Here is a 20,502-nt window from a genome sequence, read left to right as displayed (position 1 = left end):
CAGCGGAGCGCGCGGACCCCGCCCTCCCTCCCTCCCCCCGTCCGACGTCTCCGATGGAAAGAGCGGAAGGTCCGAGGGCCTGAATAAATATTTATTGCTGCAAATCAGAGCCAGGCACGTTCCCCCTGGAAGCAAGCGGCGGCGGGGCCGGGAAGGGGCAGAAGGAAGGAGGTCGAGGGAGCTCAAATGTCCCAGAGTTCGGCCGTGCAAGTCTAAGTCCGTGACTTCTCCAATTATGCACATCTGATGCTGTGACTGAGCAGACCTGGGCCACTGGCCCGCCAGCCTGCCCGGCCCAGCCCCGACCCCCAGCTGGGCAGAAGGGGCTCCAGCTGGGTCAAAGGGCCCCCAGGGTGAGGCAGAGCAAGGGACCATCCTGGGATTCACCGGCAAACACTCTGCAGAGGGGCCCATCCTCTTTGCGGGCGTGAGTAGATTACTCTTAAGGGAAAGCTGCAGAGGTTCGGGGGTCTCGGCTGCCACCTCAGGACGGCCTCAGCCCCTTCCACAGGCTCTGGAAGACACCCAATGGGGGCGGGGGAGGGGGCAAGCAACCCCCAAGGCTTCCAGGGAGGGGCTCACAGCAGGCAGTGCTCCAGGCAGGTGCAGTCTACCTTCCGCACAGAACCACCCAGCGTGGAGACGTTGGCCAGGGTGAGCAGGGCCCCGCCGAGGTGGCCCTCCCCCAGGGCGATGCTGGAGACCTCCCCAGGCAGCAGCGCTCGGCCCCACACGGCAAAGCCTGCCAGGAGCCCCACAAACGATTCAGAGGACTCGAACCCCCCGCCAAGGGTGTCCTGCTCCTGGCCGAGGACGAGCGAGCCTTGGGCCGGAATCTTGTAGCCCTTCCGAAAGTTGGAGCCCATGGAGGCCAGCCTGCGGTCCAGGTAGAACCAGTAGCGCCCCCGGAGGGAGGACCAGATGAGGCAGACGTGGTGCCACCTGCCATCCAGGACAGCCCCCACCGGCAGCTCCCGGAAAGCCGGGTCTCCAATGACGAAATGGATGGCGTTGCGGGGGGCAGCATCCCTGCCGTGGAGCACCAGCTTGTTGTCGTTCTCCTCTGTGGCGTAAGACAGGATGGTGCCCAGGTAGCTGGCGCTGGTCCTCACCCAGCTGCAGAGACTCAGCTCCCACAAGCTAGTCTGCAGGCCGGGCTGGAAGGCTGCAAAGTTCTCGGTGGAGGCGTTGGGGAAGACCAGCATGGCCTCCACCACGTGGCACCCTGCAGGGAAGAGAGGGAGGTGAGGGGGGAGGCTGCCAGGACAGGCCCAGGGGCAGACAGGGGCCTCGTGCCTGGGCTGCAGAGCCTGGAAATAAAGCGGGCGAGTCCAGGAAGCAGCCCAGGTCAAAAACGTTGAGGGGGTTTCATGCACACAGCTGGTTGCAGCTCTGGCCCAACACAGTTTGGGGTTTGACCTCTAGGGGGCGGTAGTTAATGTGAAGATTTCTAATGCAGGTCACTCGGAGGCCGGACAATGTTTAAAATCAGCCCAGCTTATAAAATGCAGAGCCAGAGCCCAAGGCCCCTCCAAGTCCGAACACAGGCGGAGAAGCCCCACCCCACCTGCGGAAGCCCCTTGCCCCCCGAGTGGGAGCTGGAGGCTGAGGTCCGGCCAGAGGGGCCTCCAGCACCTCTTAAGCCCCAGGAAGGCGGCTGCACCGGAGCTGAAGGGGGCTTGGGGCCTTTACACGTCAGACCTTCCCCTCGCTCTACCTACTTGTGCCCGGCTCCTCCTCCGCTGGGCCAGTGGCCAGCCCAGGGGGCTCCTCTGCGGGGGTCTGCTGCTCGGGGGCAGAGGCTGGGCTGGGCTCCAGCTGCAGGGGGGCAGCTGCCTGGCCCAGGAGGGAGCCCCTCTCGCCCAGGTGGGGCCCCGTCCGGCTGTTCTTGGCCTGCAGCTTCTCCGAGGTGGAGCTCTGCCCCAAGCGATGGGCTGTGGCCCCAGGACCGGGCTGTGTCTCCTTCTGCTTCAGGGTCTTCAGCCTCCGCTTGATGCTGCCCAGCTGGCTTCCCTGGCTCTCCAGGCCCTGCTGCAGGCTCTGCTGGCGGGCAGCCACCTCCCGGAGGCCCTCCCGGAGGCCCTGCAGCTCCTGGGCAAGGCTGGACAGGTGGCTCGGCTGCTGCCCGGCCTCTTCCAGCGCCCGGACCCTCAGGGCCTGCCTCCTGCCCTTCCTCTCCAGCTTCTTCAGCCACGCCTGCAAGCCACGCAGCTCCTCCTGGGGGGAGGCCCAGGACCCGTTGGCCACCCGCTGCTGCAGGCTCTCCTGCCCCTGGCGCAACTGGTCCAGCTGGGTGTGGAGGCTGCGCGAAAGGTTGCAGCTCTCCTCCGTCTCCTGGAGGCGCCTCAGGGTGGCCCCCTGCAGCTGCTGGAACTGGGGGAGAGGAGGCTGGTCAGGGAGGGGCAGGGGGAGGGCTAGGAGAGAAGCATTGGGAAGGGGGGGGGCAAGACAAGAAGGGCCCTCCCCCAGGGAAAGGCAAAGTCACCGTGGGTCACCAGGAGCACTTGGGGGGAGGGGGGCTTTCCTGCAACCAACGCCCACCTGAGAGGAAGGGGGCAGAACCCCCGGACTGAAGGCCCCTTTTCCTGCCTGCCTTCGCAGCCTCACGCTAGGGGGGGGGAGGAGGATTAGATGGGTCCATGTCTGGGAGTTGGAATCCGCAAGTCTTAAAGTCACCAGGACTACCCCCCCTCCCCCCCAGCACTGGAAATGGGCACCTCTGCAGGCCTCCAAAGGGAGCACTCCAAGCGCTGCCCAAGAGCCCCCCCCCCCCCCCCCGGAGCAGAGCAAAAGGGCCGAGTCAGGGTCCCAAGGAGGGAACAAAGCCTCTGTGTGTGTGTGTGTGTGTGTGTGTGTCCCTCCCAATACGTGCTGATGGTGTTGAGCTTCTACAGAAAGTTTTTATAAAGCTTTTAGAGCTTTCACTGCATAAGGACACTGGCCAGTGGCCAGAACTTTGGACTAAAATACAGCGTTATATTTTTCCACCAGCTTCCTTGGAGCTTCTGAGTAACCTCAACTATATATAGGAAGCGATATTTTTACAATAACAAGTACAATTATTTATAGCGCTAACTGAAAATGGTTGACACGTGTAGCTATTAACAATCAATGGGCTTATTTTGCTACTTCAACTGGCAAATATTTCATTGTTTTACAGTTCTGAGATTTCCTCTGAAAGGTCTTCTGCTTTCCTGCCCTCTGAAATGGTCCGGCTATTTGTGGCAACCTCTGGGAATTCACCTGCTCTTCCAGCCACTCCCCTCCCTCAACCAGCTCTTCTAAATGTGGAGCCCCAACCAACCAACCCCCATGGCAGTGGACACTGGCTGTGCTTCATGGGAGTTGCAGTACAAGACTCTGGGAGGCCCAGGCTGGCAAGAAAGGCCAAACCCAGCAAAGACTTTTACAAAACAACTTTATCTTTACATCCATGGAAAATGTAAAAATATATATTTTGCCAGGCCACTATCTGTGGCTAATCTTAGCCTAAAATGGCCTCTGGCAAAACCTGACAGGCTTAAACATCACAACACCAGCTGTTGCCACTAACTTTTGCAGCGAAACATGACCTGTGGAGCTGGGGGGGGGGGCTCCAAGCGAGGAAGGGGGTGATGGGGGGGTGAGTGGATGGGCTTTGGAGCAAGAGGCCAAGGAACCAAGGGGGAGGATTGGCAACCTGCCCCCACCCCATGGTTGCCTGTTGGGACCCATAAAATCTTTTCTGAGGTTTTACCACTTTCTTTATTCTTGCTGATTCTCTGTGGTGGTCATGTCCTTTTGCCCCTGGGGACCCCACCCCTTCTCTTGCCAGCTGAACCTGACTGGGAATCCCTGGTGGCCTTGGGGCTCAGGGAGACAAGCGGCTTCCTTTGGGGACTGATGGGCTTGGTCCTTTATTTGTGGCAGGTTAGAAAAAGGAGAGCTGGCAGAGCAGAACAGGCACCGCCTGAGGCGGCAGCTTTGCCTGGTCCCGCCATTCTGTCCGCTCGGCCCTTTGGACTGGGGGGCGACTGGCAAGCGTCTCCTGGGAAAGGCGACCCTCAGCCCCCACGCAGGAGCCCCGGGGGAGCCGCCGCCGCCTGGTTCCAGGAGATGGAGGCAGAGGCGAAGGTCTCCCGAAACAGCAGGACGGGGCGGGGGGCGTGCGGTCCTCTCCCTGGCGGGGAAGCGGGGGGGGGGCTGCCCGGCCCGCCTGCACTTCGGGGGTCAGAAGCGGAACGGACGCGGGGGCTTCCCCGCGGACTCCCCTTGCCCGCCGCCCGGCCCTCACTAGTGCCCGGCCCGGCCCGGCCCGGGACCACAAGGAGGGAACGGAGCGACTCACCTGGGCTTCCAGGCGCCGGAGCCGCTCGAAGAAGGGCCGCCTTGGCTCGGCCGCCCCCGCGGACTGCAGCAGGGCGACCCGCAGACAAGCGCCCGCCAGGATCAAGGCAACCGACGCGACCCTCGCCGCCGCCCGCATCCCGAAGCCGCCGCGCATCCCAGGCAGACGAGCCTGCACCGGCTGCTGTGCCCGGAATAGAGCCGACCCGTCGGGACCCCGGCGCGGGAGGGAGGGAGGGGCCGGGGGAGCGGCAGCCCAGCCCAGGGACAGGACGGGAGGCCACGCGGTGGCAGGCGGCACCTGTCGGCAGGAGAGGCTCGGCCCGGGAAAGACTCCGCCCCCTCCCGCGGGGCCAGACGCCGCCCCGAAAGTCACCCCCCCCCGACAGCCCCCCCCCCCCCCCCCCCCACCCCCCCCCCCCCCACACCGCCCTTTGGGGCAGCCGCGGCCCTTCTGAGCCCGGACTCCACCGCAGGGCTGTTAGCGGCTCTGCCACTCCCACCCTCGGGCGCGCTGCCCAGGAGCGAGCGGCAGGGAGCGCTGTGGCGAGTCCGTGTTCGGCAAGCGCTCCCCCTCGCGCAGGCGCAATTCCCGTCCAGGCGTGAGACGGCGCGGGCGGCACGCATGCGCGGCCGGAAGTGCCTGCCAGAGGGGTCCGAGCCTCCCCCCCGGTGAGTGAGCTGCGCTTCGGGACCCCCGTCGCCGCGCTGGGGGGGAGGGGCGGCAGGGGGCGGGGCGGGCGGTGTTCGGAGTTGCTCCCCGGCTCCGCCCCCATCCGCCCCGCCCCCTCGCGCCCCCAGGCAGACCCGAGACCCCCCGCCCGTCGAGGGGCCGCGGCTGCTCCGAGGCTGACCGGGGGGGCTGCGGGGGGAGGGCGGGAACCCCCCGGGACTGTGCGCGTGGGGGGGGGGGGCAACGGCGCCCCGGCAGGAACCGAGCGGGATCCCCCCCGCTCTTCTGCACCCCAGAGCCCCCTCCCCGCTGCGCCTCCCCCCGCGCCAGGCCGCAGAACGGGCCCCGGCATCGCCTCCGCTCCCCTCCCGCCCTGCAGGCTCCCCTCGGGGCCCGGCTCTCGGCTCCCGGCAGCTGCGCAGGGGAGGCAGGGCCGCGGCAGGGGCTGCAGGAGACGCACAGGTGAGCCGGGCGGGGTTTGCACTACGGCCAGAAGGTCTTGGTGGGTGTTAGGGGTGCGGGGGGGGTGGGATTTGCCAGGAAGCCCCCTCCCCCCCGTCCTGGTCCTGCCGAGGGTGCCCGCAGCGTCCTCCCCCTGGGCCGTTCTCCTCCCTCACCACTGCAGCAGCGCTTGCGTTCAGGGTTCAGGTATTTCCATTCCTACCCGGGAGGAAAACTGGTCATTGGCGAAACCCCCAAAAGACTCTCAATGGCTCTTATTAGTCCAATCTCCTCTCTGCAGAAAGCCTTCCAGGAGCGGCTGCGGCCTCTTGACCTCTTCCCGGTGCCCTCAGGGCTGGAGAATGTGAGGCCGCCTCTGTCAGCCCCCCCCCCCCGCCCCCCAGAAAGGCCATGGAGGAGGAGGAGGGTCACCCGTTGCCAGCAGACAGGCTGGACGCTCCCGGGACCAGCCGGCAGATCTCGGTCAGCGAGTTCTCTTGCCACTGCTGCTACGACATCCTCGTCCACCCCACCACCTTGAACTGCGGGCACAGCTTCTGCCGGCACTGCCTGGCCTTGTGGTGGGCGTCTTCCAAGAAGAACGAATGTCCCGAGTGCAGGGAAAAATGGGAAGGCTTCCCAAAGGTCAACATCCTCCTCAGGTGACCCTTTGCCCCGTCCATCCCGAGGGTCTGGGCGGCCGGCCTCCCTCAGGAGATGCCCTGGCGGGTGTCTCGCTGCAAAAGGCCCTCCCCCAAACGGAGGAGCTGGCTCGGCCCGAGGGGCGCACGGCTCAGGCCGCTCTCCGCTCGCAGGAATGCCGTGGAGAAGCTCTTCCCAGCCGCAGTTGCGCAGCGCAAGCACGACCTCCTGCAGAACCACGAGGCCACCCAGAGCCTGGCTGCTTTCCAGAAGTTCGGGAGCGACCAGCCCACGGCGGCCCCCAGTGCCAGGAGGGTGAACCCAGCCGGAGGCGGCTTCTTCTCCGGGGTCCTGACCGCCTTGACCTGCGTGGCGGTACGGCTGCCCAGGAACAGGGTTCCCCAGCACTGCCAGCCCCCCTGGGGGGAGGGGAGGGGGGGCCGTGCAGCCTCCTCTGAGCAGTGCACCTGGGCGGGTTCTGGAGCAAGGCTGAGCCCTGCATGGAGGCCGGTGGGGGGCTGGGCCAGCCCTGGGCGGCCACTGTCCCTTCGGCCCCCAGGGAGGGCAGCGGAAGGGAGAGGGCGGTGGCAGGCTGGCAGATAACTGGCCACACGTGGCCTACGGAAAACCGTGTGGTGCACCAGGCACAGATGGCTTGTCCGGACCAGCCTGTGAACACGGTGTCTGTGGTGGTGGTGGTCCCAAGCACACACACACACTCTTGATTGGTCCCTTAGGTGGTCCTGCTGGGCTATCACTGGAGCAGCCGGGAGTCTGAGGACGGTCTACTGGTCCACAAGTCTGTGGCCAAATGGACCGCGGAGGAGGTGGCCCACTGGCTCGGGCAGCTGGGGCCCTGGACGTCCCTGTACCGGGAGAAGTTCCTGCAGGAGCGGGTGAATGGCAGGTGAGTGGAGAGCAGGTGGGGGGGGGGTGCAGGCGTCCCCCCCCGGCCCCCCTCCCAGGCAGACCAGGGAGTCAGAGGGGACTGGCGCCCCCCCTCCCTTTTAGAGGACCAGGTTTGCTTTGATGTGGGTGAAAATGTGGGTTCTCCAGGCAAGTCCCCTGGCGGAGACCTTTGGGGCTGCTTGGGTGGGAGAAACCCCACGTCCACCCAGGCCAGGGCGGCTGGTCTCTCGGGTGGGTTGGCCGGCATGTCTGGTCTTGCAGGCTGCTCCTTACGCTGACCGATGAGGAGCTCAGGCAGGCCCCCTACCAGGTGGAGAACGGCAGCCACAGGAGAGCCATCGCGATGGAGCTGGAGCGGGTGAAGGCTCTGGGGGTGAAGCCGCCCCAAAACCTCTGGGAGTACAAAGTGAGTGCGTGCGTGCGTGCGTGCTGCAGGGGCCGTTGCCCTGTGTGGGGGATCCAGAGGACCGAAGGCCAGTGGCCCCAGCCTCCCCCCCCCCTCCGTCCTGGCTCAGGGGCCGGGCCCCCTCCCCACGTCTGGCCCCGGAGAGCCCAGCCCCCCTCCTCCAGCAGGGTCCCTTTTGCCTTGCAGGCGGTGCAGCCCGGGCGGTCCCTGTTCCTGCTCTACGCCCTGAAGAGCTCCCCTCGGCTGACCCTCCTCTACCTCTACCTGCTGGACTACAGCGACACCTTCCTGCCCTTCATCCACACCGTCTGCCCGGTCTCGGAGGCCCCGCAGCTGGAGGGCGTGATGGCCAAGCTGCACGTAAGCCTGCCCCCCCCCCCCCGGACGCTTGGGCTGCCCTCCCTGCCAGGGGTCAGGACTCTGCCCCTCCAGCTGCAGCTGCTGCTCCTCCGGCACTGTGGACAGCTAGGGCCCCTCTTCCGCCTCCGCAGGACCCCAAGGACCCCGTGTGGAAGCAGTGGCGGGAGTTCCTGGCGAAGTTTGCCTTCCTGCCCTACCAGCTGCTGGCCGAGTTCGCTTGGGACTGGCTGGAGACCCATTACTGGACCTCTCGGTTCATCATCGTGAACGCCATGCTGCTCTCCGTGCTGGAGCTCTTCTCCTTCTGGCGCCTCTGGTCAAGCGGGCAGCTGGAGTGAGTCCGTGTCCCCCTCCTGGACGAGCGGGGGGGGGGCTGTGCTGCAAAACCCGGCAAGGCCTCACTCACTCCCTCCCCCCCTCCTTTTGCAGGAGAATTCCCTACGGGATATGGAGCCACTTCTGGAAAATGACCACCCAGGGGCTGCTGATGGCCATTTTCTGGCCAGTTATCCCCCAGTTTGCCTGCAATTGCCTCTTTTACTGGGCTTTGTACTTCAACCCCATCATTAACATTGACCTTGTGGTGAAGGAATTCCGTCGCCTGGAGACTCACATCCTGTGAGGTGGAGGGGCCAGGACACCCCCCCCCCCTGCACTTCCAAATTCAGCTGATCCTTCCTCTGCGGTCACTGGAGAGTCCAGTTTTGCCTCTGTCCAGGAGCAGGAGGCCCCTTTTCTCTGGGGCAGAGACGATGTGATCTTTGCACAACCCGAAACCTTTTGGTTTGAGCCGACGGAAGCCGAGGTTGCTGCAGCCGCTTTTGGGAGAAGTAGGTGAGTTGGTTCCTCTGTGTGTCTACATTTCCTCTGTGTCGCTTTGTGTTACATCTCTGTGGATCTTTATGTTAAATGTCGTGTCCCTATAAATGAAGTTTGACTCTGCATTTGTATCAATACGATCTTTAAATTTGCATAGAACATTTTAAACAAATTAAATAATGTTTTCTCAAAGGAGTGACCCTTGTTTCTTCCCCCAGCATTCCCTCCTTCCCTTTCCTCTTCCGATTGTGAGCTGGGCTCACGTAAGAAACACACAGGACACAAAAACACTCTGCTAGCGAACTGAATTTCCAAACCTCGGCTTGAGAGACAGCAGGAAGAAGGGATTGCAGAATAGGAATAGAAGAGGAAAAGATGTTTGTGCTTCCTCTCTTTTTCCTCTTTTGCAATCCCTTCTTTCTTAGGAAATTCTTCGGAAATATGTCCACGATACATTAAGGCCAAAGTGACCCCACACTCCAGGCCAGGAAACAATCAAGGAAAAGGGGAAAAACAACATGATAAAGTGAGTGAGTAAGTTCCGAAGAAATGTGATTAAATGTGATGCAATAACAGAAAAACAAGACCATATTTGGGGAGGAAGGTAGAGGAAGCCAATACCATATAGAATAGAATAGAATAGAATAGAACAGAATAGAATTCTTTACTGGCCAAGTGGGATTGGACACACAAGGGATTTGTCTTTGGTGCAGATGCTCTCAGGGGACATAAAAGAAAAAGATCCGTCTGTCAAGAATCGTGAGGTCATAGGGGTCAGATAAGCAATCAGGAGACCATCAATATTAATAAAAGTCTGTATATAAAATCAAACACTATGGATGTGCAGATCATTTGTACCTCACGGAATCCCGGTAGCAGCCAGGCTGCGCTTAGGCATAACTGGCATTGAACTTAGGGCCTGTATACTTTTGGACACTAAAGGGTCTTTATACTTTATACAGAGCTCTGTGAAATTTTTCTAACAGCCGGGCTGAACTGGGCAGCTGCCCATCAGTGTCCAGTCTGTGATGAAGGGAGGAGAACTGAGCTGAGTCCCTGCGAGAAAAGAGCCGTCCAGGCTGTAGTCCGAAGGCAGAAGCGGTTCAGGCCCTGGAGCGGTGGGAGGGGAGGGTCAGTCGTCCGGGCAGGTGGGGCTCTGCACTCCGCACTGGGCGTCCGGCCAGAACAAATAGGCCAGGTTGTAGGGGGCTGTTGCCAGGCACTTGGCTGCCTCGCGGTCACACTCACAAGCCATCTCCATGCACTTGTCTCCCATGTCATCATCTGCCAAAGGGAAAGAGACCAACAAGCAGTGAAGCCACACACACACACACACCGAGTCCCAAGTGGGCTGGGGGGGCAGGTTCTGGCCGGTCCTCCTCCCGAGACCCCTCCCCCCAAGAGGCCTCTCTTCCCTGGGGGAACTCACCGCAGGTGGCCCGGCTGTCCTTGCACTCCCAGGTGTACCTGCGGGTCTTGGGGGCGCAGTTCTCCTGCTCCGCCCTCCCGTAGCAGCAGTCGTGCTTAAAGCAGCACCTGGCGGAACCAGAGGTGGGAGCCTGAGCCCAGGTGAGCCCCCTGCCCGGCTCCCCCCCCCTTGACCTGCTGACCAGGAGGGGAGGCGGGGTTTGCTGCAATGGGTCACAGGGCTTCCTCAGGTGCTGGGCTCCTTTCTATACCTTTAAGGTAGGTAGGTTCTGTGGGGGGGGGGGGGGGCAAAGAGGACTTTGGGGGAATTAATTGCTGCTCTTTGGGGCTCCTTCCCCGTGTGGGGTCCTCTCACCCCACTGCTGCCACTTTCAGCCTCACTTTGGTCACCCCACATAATCCTGAATCATTTACAGCTGGGCTGGGTCTGGGGGCACCCCACTCACGGGCCAATCCTAGGTGCCCATCGGGGCAGACAGATGGGGGGGGAGTGCCCAGAGGCCATTCCAGCCCCCCAGACCCACAGGAGGGGGTGATGCTGCGGCAGCTCAATTTGAAATGAAGCCCATGTGCCTGTAGCCGGGCCTTTAAAAGTGAAGCCGGGCAGCGGGGCTATTTCAGCCTGCGGGGGGGGGGGGGTGTGTGCAAAACCCCAACCAAGGAAAAGACATTTCCTGGCCCCCAAACGGGTCCCTCCCTCCTGGCTGGGCTTGACCCCTGAAGTCCGAAGCAGAGGCCTCCCCCCGCCAGAGGAGCTGCAGGGTGTGTGGGCCCAGCTGCTTAGAACATAGCGGAGCTCAACACGGTCGGTCGGTCCCCTCAGGGAAGCTTCTGTTCTGGTCTGATTTTATATATAGGTTTGGTTTGCTTCACAGCCGGGGCAGGATGTGGCTTGGCATCCCTGGAGCCTCCCGGTGCCTCCCACGCCGGCACTCCTGGCTGGTCCCTCTGGCTGTGCCAGTGTAGGAGACCTTCCGAGCAGCTTTCACCCTTTCAACTCGGGCTGCTGCCCACAAAGCAGCTCCGTCCAGCCGCTCCGCCCCGAGGCTGAGGAGTGGCGCCCTCACAGCCCCAGGACAGGAGGCCACGGGGGAGGGGGGGGTGTCACTTACCAGTCAATGGGGTCCCTGGGCCAGCCGCGGCCTCCCCAGCCACAGTAGCACCCGTAGCGGATGTAGGCCAGGGCAGTCCGGCCCGTGGTGCACCGGATCATCCTGGCCAGCTGGACGACCCCTCTGCGGGGGGCGGGAGGGGGCCTGGCCAGAAGGGTATCCTGGAAGGGGGGAGGGAGGGAGGAGAGGGCAGCATCAGGGGGGGCAGCTCTGGAGGGGGGTGCGTGTGTGTGTGTGTGTGTGTGTGTGTGTGTGAGAGAGAGAGAGGGGCTGCCTAGAGGCCTCCAGCCATCCCTTTGGAGGGGAGATGTAGGCCAGGGGAGCCTCTCATTAAGGGAGGTGCCCCAAAGCTCTCGCCCCCCCTCCTGCCCAGGAGCCTATCCCAGGAGACCCCTGGGACTGGTTTGGAGCTGGGCTGCCTGCCAGGGTTCCAGCAGGAGCATAAGAAGACACACACACACACACACACACACAGCTTCCTGGGGCCCTAACAGAAGCCTCCTCCCAGGCAGCAGCTTTCTTCCGTCCCCCTCTCTGGCTCTGGGGCATCGGGTAAAACAGCATAAAAGGGGGGGGGCGCCTCTTTGGCGGGGGGGGGGGGGGTTCGAGTGCTGGGGAAAGATTCCCCCAATGTAGTTTTACAACAGAGTAAACCTGGGTCATCCGCTCCTGCTTCCTGGCTGGTCTCCCTCCCAAGGCTGACACCACTCCGGCCCTTCCGCAGGAACCCCAAAACCTCAAAGACAGCCGGGGACCCCCCCCGTCTCTGGGACCTCCGTTTGGGCAGCTCCCTTCTTACGCTCTGCCCAGAAACTTCTCTCTCTACACAACCCCTCCCCCCCATTACGTGGAGGGGGCTGCTCCCAGCTTCCCCCACCCGGCACCCCGCAGGATCAGTGCGAGGGGAGGCAGCCCAGCGCCCTCCCGATGCGCGCTTCCTGAGACGGAGCGAGGATTCCCAAGCCCTTATTTCTCTTAAAAGAAGCACATTGTTTGAAATAGTGGATTGGCGCCTTGAGTCCGTCAGGATTGGGCGGCATATAAGTCAATTAAATTAAATTAAATTACATTAAATTGAATGAAATCTGGCCTTCCTATAAAGGTTGGCTCGGGAGATCAGAGTCTCCGGACAGGGACAGCATACAAATCTAATATATTATTATTACTATTACTATTACTATTATTACTATCATCATCATCATCATCATCATCATCTCCACGGAGGACCAGAAACGTGCAGGTGGGGGTTCTAGTTAGCCCAGCCCCGTGATTCCCAGACAGCCTGGCCACGGCAGCTGCGGTCACCTCCCCTCCCCTTCACCTTCCCCCGGTTACCGAACGAAGCCCCGCTCTGGCTGCTTCAGCCCACGAAGGAGGCTCCCCAAGCCCGGGGTCCCTGCGGGGGAAGCCGCCTCGCCACCAACTCACCGGTCCGCGCCAGCAGCGCCAGCAGCAGCGCCAGCAGCATCGGCGGGGCCATCGGCTGCAATCGGGGAGACGTCCGTCCCGTCCAGGCGCCGCCGCAGCAGCAGCAGCTTCTGCTTCTCCCTGTCCAGCCCGGGACTGTCCTTCTGCCGCCGCCCTCCCGCCGGTCTCTATCCCGTTCTCCGCCCACGCGCCCGGCCGCGCCCGCCCCGCACGCGCCACCCTCCCTTTGGGGCTACCCCGGCCAGGGCTCCTCGGCGGCACGCCCGCGCTGGAAGGTCGCCGCCAAGGCTCTCCGCTCCTCGCCCCCTTCGCTCCTCAGGGCTGCGCTTCCCCGGCACCAGGATCGCCTGCCCGGCCTTGGGGGAGCCTCTTCTTGGGCTCAGCTCATATTCGGAGGGAGGCGGGATTTGGTCACTTTAGACAGCCCCCCCCTCTATAAATGAAAGAGCTGAATGACCGCAAGCCCAGGGACCCCGCCGGCAGTCCAAGAGCAGGGAATGGGGGAGAGAAGGCCGGCCCTTCTCCCAGCCCCCACCGCCTCCCCCTCAACAGAGAGCTATCATGGGCTTTCCTAAATATGCCCATGTCACACCAACACTCTTCAGTCTGCATTGGTTGCCGATCGGTTTCCGGTCACAATTCAAAGTGTTGGTTATGACCTATAAAGCCCTTCATGGCATCGGACCAGAATATCTCCGTGACCGTTTCTGCCCCACGAATCCCAGCAACCAGTTAGGTCCCACAGAGTTGGCCTTCTCCGGGTCCCTTTGACTAAACAATGCCGTCTGGCGGGACCCAGGGGAAGAGCCTTCTCTGTGGCGGCCCCGACCCTCTGGAACCAACTCCCCCCAGAGATCAGAGTTGCCCCCACCCTCCTTGCCTTTCGTAAGCTCCTTAAAACCCACCTCTGTCGTCAGGCATGGGGGAATTGAGATATTCCCTTCCCCTTAGGCTTATAAAATTTATGCTTGGTATGTCTGTATGTATGATTGGTTTCTTAAATTAGGGTTTTTAAATTTAACTTAAACTTAAATATTAGATTTGTTTATATTGTCTTATTATTGTTGTTAACCGCCCTGAGTCTATGGAGAGGGGCGGCATACAAATCTAATAAACAAATAAAATAAATAAACAAACAGGTGTACTTACACCCCACTTAGACTAAGATTGCCCCCATTTCCAATAGGATGTGTGGGTTCTAGATACAGAGGGTGGGGAGCGCTGGGGGTGGTGGGGATTTCTTGATTATGGAAAAGGATGTCCAAGTGCCACCTCCATGTTGGCTGAGGCAGGCAGGGTCCCCTTGTGTCCCATTTGCTGGGGGTCAAGGGAAAGGGGGGGGTGTTGCCTTCTCTTTCTGCTCAAGATCCCCATGGACAATTGGGGGGCCACTGTGGGACACAGAAGGCTGGACTGGATTCAGCAGGGCTCTTCTCAGGTTCTCCGGTTCTCTCCTTGCCCTTCTCACCCTTCACTGCCTTCTGCCTTTCCAAGGGGTTGGTGGCTGAAACGGCCCAGCAGCACAAACCGTCTGAGGCCGGCCAGCCGGCCAGCCCCCCTTCCTGCTTTCTCTGGGCAAAAGAAAGTTGCACGTGCATGTAAACCCCCTGGGGCAAAAGGATCCCGGGATCTGCTCTCCCCTAAGGTCACCTGCATGGCCCCTGGGTGGGACCGGCTGACCTTCCGGCTGGCAGGGCTTGTAAATCTCAACCTCTCTTCAGAAAGGGGGAGCTGAGCCCCTTCTTTTGGTCTACCTCGTCCTGTTTGACCAGCGCCACCAAAGCAGGTTGGGCCGGTTGGACCATCAGGTGGGGCTGCTCATCCTTCCTTCCTCCAGCCGGACCCTCGGCACCGCCCCCCCAGAACCTCTGCCAGACCCTCTCTTGCTCTCTGGTGGGGGGCCTGCGTGGAGCCAGCTGAAGTTCCCCCTTGGCCTTTTGGCTTGTGATGTAACCTGAGGGTGGATGACACTGTGTCCCCTGCAGAGGAAGCCAGGCTCCAGGCCCACCACCAAGACCCCTTCAGGAGAGGTCATCAGGCACCCTGAAACTTCCTCAGTAACCCCCTCCCCCAAATAAATCCATTCTTCTATGTTTCCCACTAGGACCAGCCAGGTAATTCCAGTGGTGGGCAGGAGATTTGCACCGTGCGTTCTGGAAACACACCATCTTGCACAAGTGGCCAGCACAGCACCTGCTCCTGGCCACAAAGGTAGAGCCAGTAAACACAATTCTCTGTGACAATATTTGTCCGGTCGGCAACACAACAAGGCTCTTCAGCAGCAGGACTCAGTAAACCAGCAGGTTCCGTTTTCTGCCTTTCAGACACTAATCATTGTGTTCTCGCAGCTGCGCAAACCGACATGAATGTGAACAGCCACCCTGGCAGCTCTGGCTGAATGTGTCCCTTGCAGTTCTTTGTGTGGGTGGGTGGGTGTGTTGCCCCTCTTCCTGTGCAGAGGCCCAAAAGAGGTCCCAGGACCGCTCCCCTTAATCTGAGCCCGAGGGGATGTTCCTCGTAGCTGTTTCTGGTGAAGATGTTGCCATCTGGGACTCAAGGACCTTGCAGAAACCCAGGTGCCTCACCCTAATGCCTGCAATCGAGTAAAACCCCTGCCCACTTTCCCCGCTGCCTCAGCCGAAACAGGATGTGCGGTGGCTTCTTTCTCCGCGTGCCCTCTGGGTCTCCACTCGGGGACACGGGCGCACCTGCCCATGCTGTAATCCCCTCCCCCAAACAGGTGGGTGCTGGTTGGCCTCACTGCCGCTTCACTCCTTGAGGTGCCGCCTCCTCCGCTTCCCAGGGACGTCCCCCTGCCCCCCCCTGCAAAAAGCCCATCTTGGTGGAAGGGGAGGGGGGAGGGGGATCAGGAAGCCGGGCGCCTGTCAACACAGACTTTCCAGTTCAACGATTGCAAGAACGGGTGGGAGTTTCATTGTAACAGTCACATGCATAAATGCAATTAACGAATCATTTAGACCGGATACGTTTTGTAATTATATATTTGGTTATCATTAATATATTAGTCATCATTTCCAAATTGATTCTGGGTGTCTCATATAAATATAATCACCGAATTAATAACTCACTTGGTTTACCAAGAAGACAACCTATAACTTCCTCCAGCATTTGGACTTTCGCCACTTTGCCAGGAGAAATTAAGTGAAAGGCGAATCCTCCCGATACTGCTGCGTGCAGAAGGTGGCTTCTCATCTTGACCTCCTTCCCTCTGGAAACCCAGTTTGCTGCAAAGGATTCTGGGATCTCTCCAATTCCTGCCAGGCTCCAGGTGAGAGCTGCAAGGCTCCCCAGGAGGGGCCCACATCAGTCGTGGGGAGCCTCCAGGCTGCCCTCCAACTGTCAAGGGGCAACTGCAAGATGGCAGCTTCTCCACACTGACATGGTAGCCACCGAGGTGGACATTGGAGCAGGGAGACTCCCAGGGCTATTCATGGCCGTTGTGGCCTTCCTCAACTTAAACAAGAGATGTATTCTGAAAATCAAAATATTGAAACATAACCCACACACGGAACCTATCAGGATACGATGTCCAGGCGGCCCAGATCAGGGCTCCCCCCTTTTGGCCTCCGTCTTCCCGGACCAAGTGGTTCCTCTGCCAGCCCCCTCAGAGGGACAGAGCCCGGGGAGCCCCCGGCAGCCCCTCCGCTGTGGGAAGCCACTGGGGAGCCTTTGCAGAGGGGTCAGTCCAGGGCCCAAAGCGTCCCCTGCCTGGGCTGGCAGGAAACCCCCCCCCAGCCTCCGCTCTGCCTTCACTCGCCTTGCGCAACACGGCAGCTTTTCGGCCCCTTTGCCGGCTCTGCTGGACGCCTCCCTCCAAGTCTCCAAGAGGAAGCAGAAAGGGGCCTCTTCCAGAGAAGATTTCTGGGGGGGGGGGAGATATTTGGGGCTGGGTGAAACTGGCCAATCGGGGAATCTCCCCTCCCTTCTGAACCAGAGGAACACCAGCCACCTTCAAACACTGCAGCCCCCTGCCGCCCCCCTCCCCCATCTCTGGTTCCTTGGCTTCCCCACATTTGGCCCAGCAGGTGAGACACGTTGCAGAGCAGGTGAGCTGCCCCCTCCCCCCCCCCTCTGCCCCCCTCCCTGGTTTTTGGAAGGCAACAAATACCGGATTACTGGAGCAATTGGAATAAGAAAGAACCCTATGATTGCAGGGGTGATGATGATGATGATGATGAGCAACCTCTGGATTCAGCCCTTCAGAAAACGAGGGGAGGCCGGTCACTAATTCCCAGGCAGGTGGGCCTGCTACGGGCTGCTTTGGCGCCTGCAGTGGCCGCGAGACTCCGTCCTTTGCCCTCTGCGAAATGGGAAAAGAAAACGGCTCTTCAGAGATCGCGACAACGCCCTCCACGCCCCCCCCCCCGGAGAAGCAGCACCAGCGGGACAGTTTGGGAAGGGGGGGTGTCACTACCTTCTCTGCAAGCAGGAGGCAGGCGGTCCTCCCCAGAATGGCCGCTGGGGTCGCTGGCCCTCCGCCAGGACGGGATCAGCAGAGCGGGTTCAGGAAGAGCAGCAGGACCCCCGTGGGGGTCACCGTGGCGCTGATGGTGTCGTTGGAGGCGTAAAGGCCCATGGACACCTTGCCCAGCACGTCGTAGAGCCGGTAGCCCGCTCTGCAGTCAGAGATGCCCAGGAGGCCGGGGGTTGTGGCAAAGGACCGGGGGCCCCCGTCGGTGCTGTTGTTCAGGACCGCGACCGCAAACTGGCCATTGACCAGGGGCCTCTTCCAGACCTCAAAGTTCTGCTTCTGTGGGAGAGACAAGCGAGGGGCAGAGCGGAGATCAGCCTCGCTCAGGCCACAGGACACGGGCTTCTCTGTCCCCCAAGCTCGCAGGGGTCCTGCGCCCAGAGAAGGGCTGACCCCCAGAGGCCAAAGGGGCTCTTTCCCCAGGCACAAGGCAGCCCTGCCCCGCTGGAGAGAGTCTCCCCCACGCACGCACTCACGCACCCGGGCTATGAGTCGGCCTTGAACGCCCCTCGGATCCTGGCTGACGTAGATCAGCAGCGGGTTCTGCAGAACGTCCTTGGCCTCCTCCGAAATGTTCCGCAGGTTGCATGAGACGAAGAAGGGGGCGGCCAAGATCGCCCACAGCGCCGCCTGCACCTTGGACTGCTCGTGGCTCAGGCCAAAGCCGCTGACAATCAGCTGGAGGGAGACAGGATGCCAGGCGGCCTGACCCAACCCGTCGGGGAGGGAAGTCAAAGAAGGCCACTTTGGGATCCTGCAGACCCAGAAGGCGGAGCCGCTTCAGAACCGCAGAGTTGGGATGCCCGGCTGTGCACCGTCCAGCCTGCCTCTGCGCCTCCCCTCTCTTGCCAAGTGGCCTTCAGGGTCCCCTTCAGGGGTGACCATCAGACCTCGGACTCTTCCCTGGGCAGGAGGCGAGGAAGGGGGTCTCACCATGTCGGGGTCGTTCCACCTCCCGGGGCCCGAGGCTGGCTGCAGGATATCCTGGTGGTCTCCATACCACTCAATGATGTGGAAGAGGCTGTCCCAACTGTCTTCAATATCGCCATAATTCCTCCAGAAGTTACAAATCTGGCCCAGTAAGGTGTAATTCACCTGGATTAAAAGAAGCAGATTGAGGCTTCTGGAATGAAAGACGGACCCCCCCTGTGCTGGGCAGAAGCCATTGTGACCACTGCTCTCCTCCGAGCTGCTTAGTAGATGACAGGAGAACCAAAGGAATGGCCACACCTAAGGGCCAGGATCTGTGGCCGGAATGCAGGTCTGCTTTTCATTTATTTCCCATTTTATGCTCTCAGGAAGTGTGGGGGGAGGGGGCCTCAAACAGCCACCAGAAAAAGGACCATCCAAAACCTGGAAGAGGTGGTGGCATCCGTCCCCCCCCCAAGCCCCCCACCCCCGCTGCCCTCCAGGCCATCCTTAGGCTCACATGCCCGTAAAGGGGCACCTTGCTGGGGCAGGGGCGGGATTACCTTTGGAGGAAGACCCCCTTCGTAAGCTGGCCAACTGCAAGAGAAGGCGATGGGCCGCCCAGTTTGGTTCAGTGCTCTGCTCATTTTGGGGTAGCCTGAAAAATGCCCAGAGAGGGTGGCAAGGAGAGACTTGGCCAGCTGCTCAGGCAGAGGCTGCCCCAGTTACTTCAGCCCCTCCTCCCCCGGGGGTCTCCAGATCCCATCGGCCTCCACCGCTTGAATCGTGGGGGGGGGGGGGGCTGTCTTGGAAGTGACACGCTGGCACTTCCCTGCCTTTGGCATGAAGGAAAGGACTTTGAGAACCCCAACTCCATTGGCCTCGTCTTCTGGCCTTCATCGGAAGCAGAGCCATATGGTCTCTGGTGCCTGAAGGGGAAGCCCCCCTCCCCAAAGTCCCCAGCAACCTGGGATGTTGCCGTAATGAGCAGCAACATCCCCCTGCAACTCTGCCCCTTCCTGGCTGGGGGGCAGGCGTGAAGCGTTGGCAGCGTCCAGCATGGCCTGCTCTGCTCTTTTCCACCTGCCCCACGGACCCTCTGACCCCTGTGCTCCCCCAGCCGCCCTTCTGCGCCCCCCCCCCACCTATGGCCTTGAGGGAGGAGTTGGAGAAGCAGCCGTCCAGCTTCAGCATGTCGACCCCCCACTCGGCAAAGGTGTTGGCGTCCATCTCCACCGTGTCCAGAGTCGTGCCGGGGTAACCTGCACAGGTGGCGTTGCCCAAGTCACTGTAGATGCCAAATTTCAAGCCTTTCGAGTGCACCTGGAGGAGGAGGAGGAGGAGGAAAGTGGGGCTGGGGACCCCTGAGCAGCCCCCTGGGAAAAGGGGCTGAGGGGCCCAACTGGCAGCCAGAGACCCCTCCCCCAGGACCTTAAGGTCCGGCCCATCTTCCCTTTGCCCCCCCTCCTGCGCTCGGCTAAAGAGGCCGAGCGTTTCTATTTATGGGCAGCCGCCCTGGATTCTCGTGGTTCACAGGTGTGGCTCCTGCTCTGCCTGGAGGCCTTAGCCCCGCGGGCCGCTGCGGGGCACTCACATAGTCAGCCAGGGCCTTCATGCCGCTGGGGAACCGCGTGGGGTCCGCCTGGAGCCTCCCGCGGGCGTCCCGCTTGCCGGCTGCCCAGCAGTCGTCCAGGGTGACGTACTCGTAGCCCCCGCTCCTTCCACCCGTCGGCAGCCAGCCGGTCGGCCATGGCCCGGATCAGGCGCTCGCTGGGGGCACAGGGAAGGCGGCCTTCATGCCCAGGCCAAGCCCCCGAGGAGCCCCGCAGCGCTCCCTGTCCCCGGCTGCGCGGCCGCCCCGAAGGCTCCGGCCCAGCGGCACCTGATGCAGTTCTCGGGGTCCTTGGCGCAGTCCGTGTTGCACTTGAAGCGCAGCCAGGGCTCCCAGCCCATCGGGGGCGTCCGCAGCAGCCCGTTGTCCAGCGGGGAGAGGCCCGGCACCAGGCCCAGCAAGACCCCCAGCCACAAGGGCGCCGGCGGCGCGGGGAGCCCATCCGAGGCGCGGCGGGCGGGCATTTCCCGGCGGGGGCAGCGACACGCGTCTCTCCCGGGGGCCGTCGGAAGAGGCGTGCTGGCCGCGGGAGAGAACCCAGCTCCTGGCCGAGACCCCGCCCACTGGCAGGCTTCCCCCGAAGGCGCATTGCGTCACAGGGAGCCCCCTCTGTGACGTCATGACTTCGAATCACACCTCCACTTGGCACCGCCCACGGGGGGGCTGCTGCTCCTTTCACGGAATGCTGCGCGCAGGCGCACATCTCCCTCTCCGTGAAAGGGCAAGATTGTGGGCGGGGCAGGAGTTCGGGAGCCTCCCCTCCCCGCTCCCCCGGCAGGGCGTTCCACGCCTCTCGCGCGCTCTTGTCCGCATTGCAAACAGCTCTGTCTGTAGGCGGGGGGGGGGGCGCAACACCTTGCTGAGTTGAGGGACACCCGGTTGTCCTTTAAAGGGGCGCGGGACTGTGCGGGACCCTAGGAGCGAAACTATTGATGCCCACTCGTG

General features: G+C 61.7%; 4 protein-coding genes across 5 annotated transcripts; 1 reads left to right on the top strand and 3 right to left on the bottom strand.

Moving 5' to 3' along the window:
- Positions 1–70: 70 nt before the first annotated feature.
- Positions 71–4,924, bottom strand: PTX4 (pentraxin 4). The gene is made up of 3 exons (XM_070761512.1): positions 4,328–4,924; positions 1,722–2,373; positions 71–1,225 (listed from the first exon to the last, which is right to left on the bottom strand). The coding sequence occupies exons 1-3, from the start codon at positions 4,481–4,483 to the stop codon at positions 579–581; spliced, it is 1,455 nt and encodes a 484-aa protein (XP_070617613.1). The 5' UTR covers positions 4,484–4,924; the 3' UTR covers positions 71–578.
- BFAR (bifunctional apoptosis regulator) lies at positions 4,763–8,768 on the top strand. 2 transcript variants are annotated; one of them, XM_070761513.1, is made up of 8 exons: positions 4,763–4,998; positions 5,742–6,102; positions 6,256–6,457; positions 6,820–6,989; positions 7,253–7,397; positions 7,584–7,757; positions 7,889–8,091; positions 8,187–8,768. In XM_070761513.1, exons 2-8 carry the CDS (start codon positions 5,852–5,854, stop codon positions 8,377–8,379), a joined length of 1,338 nt encoding a protein of 445 aa, XP_070617614.1. In that variant the 5' UTR covers positions 4,763–4,998; positions 5,742–5,851; the 3' UTR covers positions 8,380–8,768. The 2 variants fall into 2 exon arrangements, with proteins under 2 accessions (XP_070617614.1, XP_070617615.1); XM_070761514.1 differs by lacking the exon at positions 4,763–4,998 and adding an exon at positions 5,374–5,461.
- Positions 8,702–12,674, bottom strand: PLA2G10 (phospholipase A2 group X). Its single transcript, XM_070761517.1, is given in 5 exon segments — positions 8,702–9,860; positions 10,006–10,112; positions 11,117–11,247; positions 11,249–11,277; positions 12,545–12,674. Coding segments are annotated over 5 exon segments (471 nt in total). The 5' UTR covers positions 12,597–12,674; the 3' UTR covers positions 8,702–9,708.
- A 2,854-nt stretch (positions 12,675–15,528) lies between these two features.
- On the bottom strand, positions 15,529–20,121 carry LOC139172404 (alpha-N-acetylgalactosaminidase-like). The gene is given in 10 exon segments (XM_070761515.1): positions 15,529–16,037; positions 16,323–16,863; positions 16,980–17,315; positions 17,517–17,714; positions 17,970–18,131; positions 18,509–18,603; positions 19,091–19,268; positions 19,540–19,656; positions 19,658–19,715; positions 19,828–20,121. Coding segments are annotated over 8 exon segments (1,263 nt in total). The 5' UTR covers positions 20,022–20,121; the 3' UTR covers positions 15,529–16,037; positions 16,323–16,863; positions 16,980–17,054.
- Positions 20,122–20,502: the final 381 nt, after the last annotated feature.

This window comes from Erythrolamprus reginae, chromosome 9 (assembly GCF_031021105.1).
Source record: "Erythrolamprus reginae isolate rEryReg1 chromosome 9, rEryReg1.hap1, whole genome shotgun sequence".
Taxonomy (NCBI): Eukaryota; Metazoa; Chordata; class Lepidosauria; order Squamata; family Dipsadidae; genus Erythrolamprus; species Erythrolamprus reginae.
Note: the sequence above shows the minus strand (reverse complement) of the source record. Positions and strands in the feature narration are given on the sequence as shown.

What these genes read in the sequence shown, in the direction of transcription:
- PTX4 (XM_070761512.1), bottom strand. Translation starts at nt 4,483, where the DNA reads ATGCGCGGCGGCTTCGGGATGCGGGCGGCGGCGAGGGTCGCGTCGGTT. An exon ending in TCCGGCGCCTGGAAGCCCAG is followed by an intron (nt 2,374 to 4,327) that starts GTGAGTCGCTCC and finishes CCTCTCCCCCAG; the next exon opens with TTCCAGCAGCTGCAGGGGGC. An exon ending in GGAGGAGGAGCCGGGCACAA is followed by an intron (nt 1,226 to 1,721) that starts GTAGGTAGAGCG and finishes TCTTCCCTGCAG; the next exon opens with GGTGCCACGTGGTGGAGGCC.
- BFAR (XM_070761513.1), top strand. Translation starts at nt 5,852, where the DNA reads ATGGAGGAGGAGGAGGGTCACCCGTTGCCAGCAGACAGGCTGGACGCT. An exon ending in AAGGTCAACATCCTCCTCAG is followed by an intron (nt 6,103 to 6,255) that starts GTGACCCTTTGC and finishes CTCCGCTCGCAG; the next exon opens with GAATGCCGTGGAGAAGCTCT. An exon ending in GCGTGATGGCCAAGCTGCAC is followed by an intron (nt 7,758 to 7,888) that starts GTAAGCCTGCCC and finishes CCGCCTCCGCAG; the next exon opens with GACCCCAAGGACCCCGTGTG.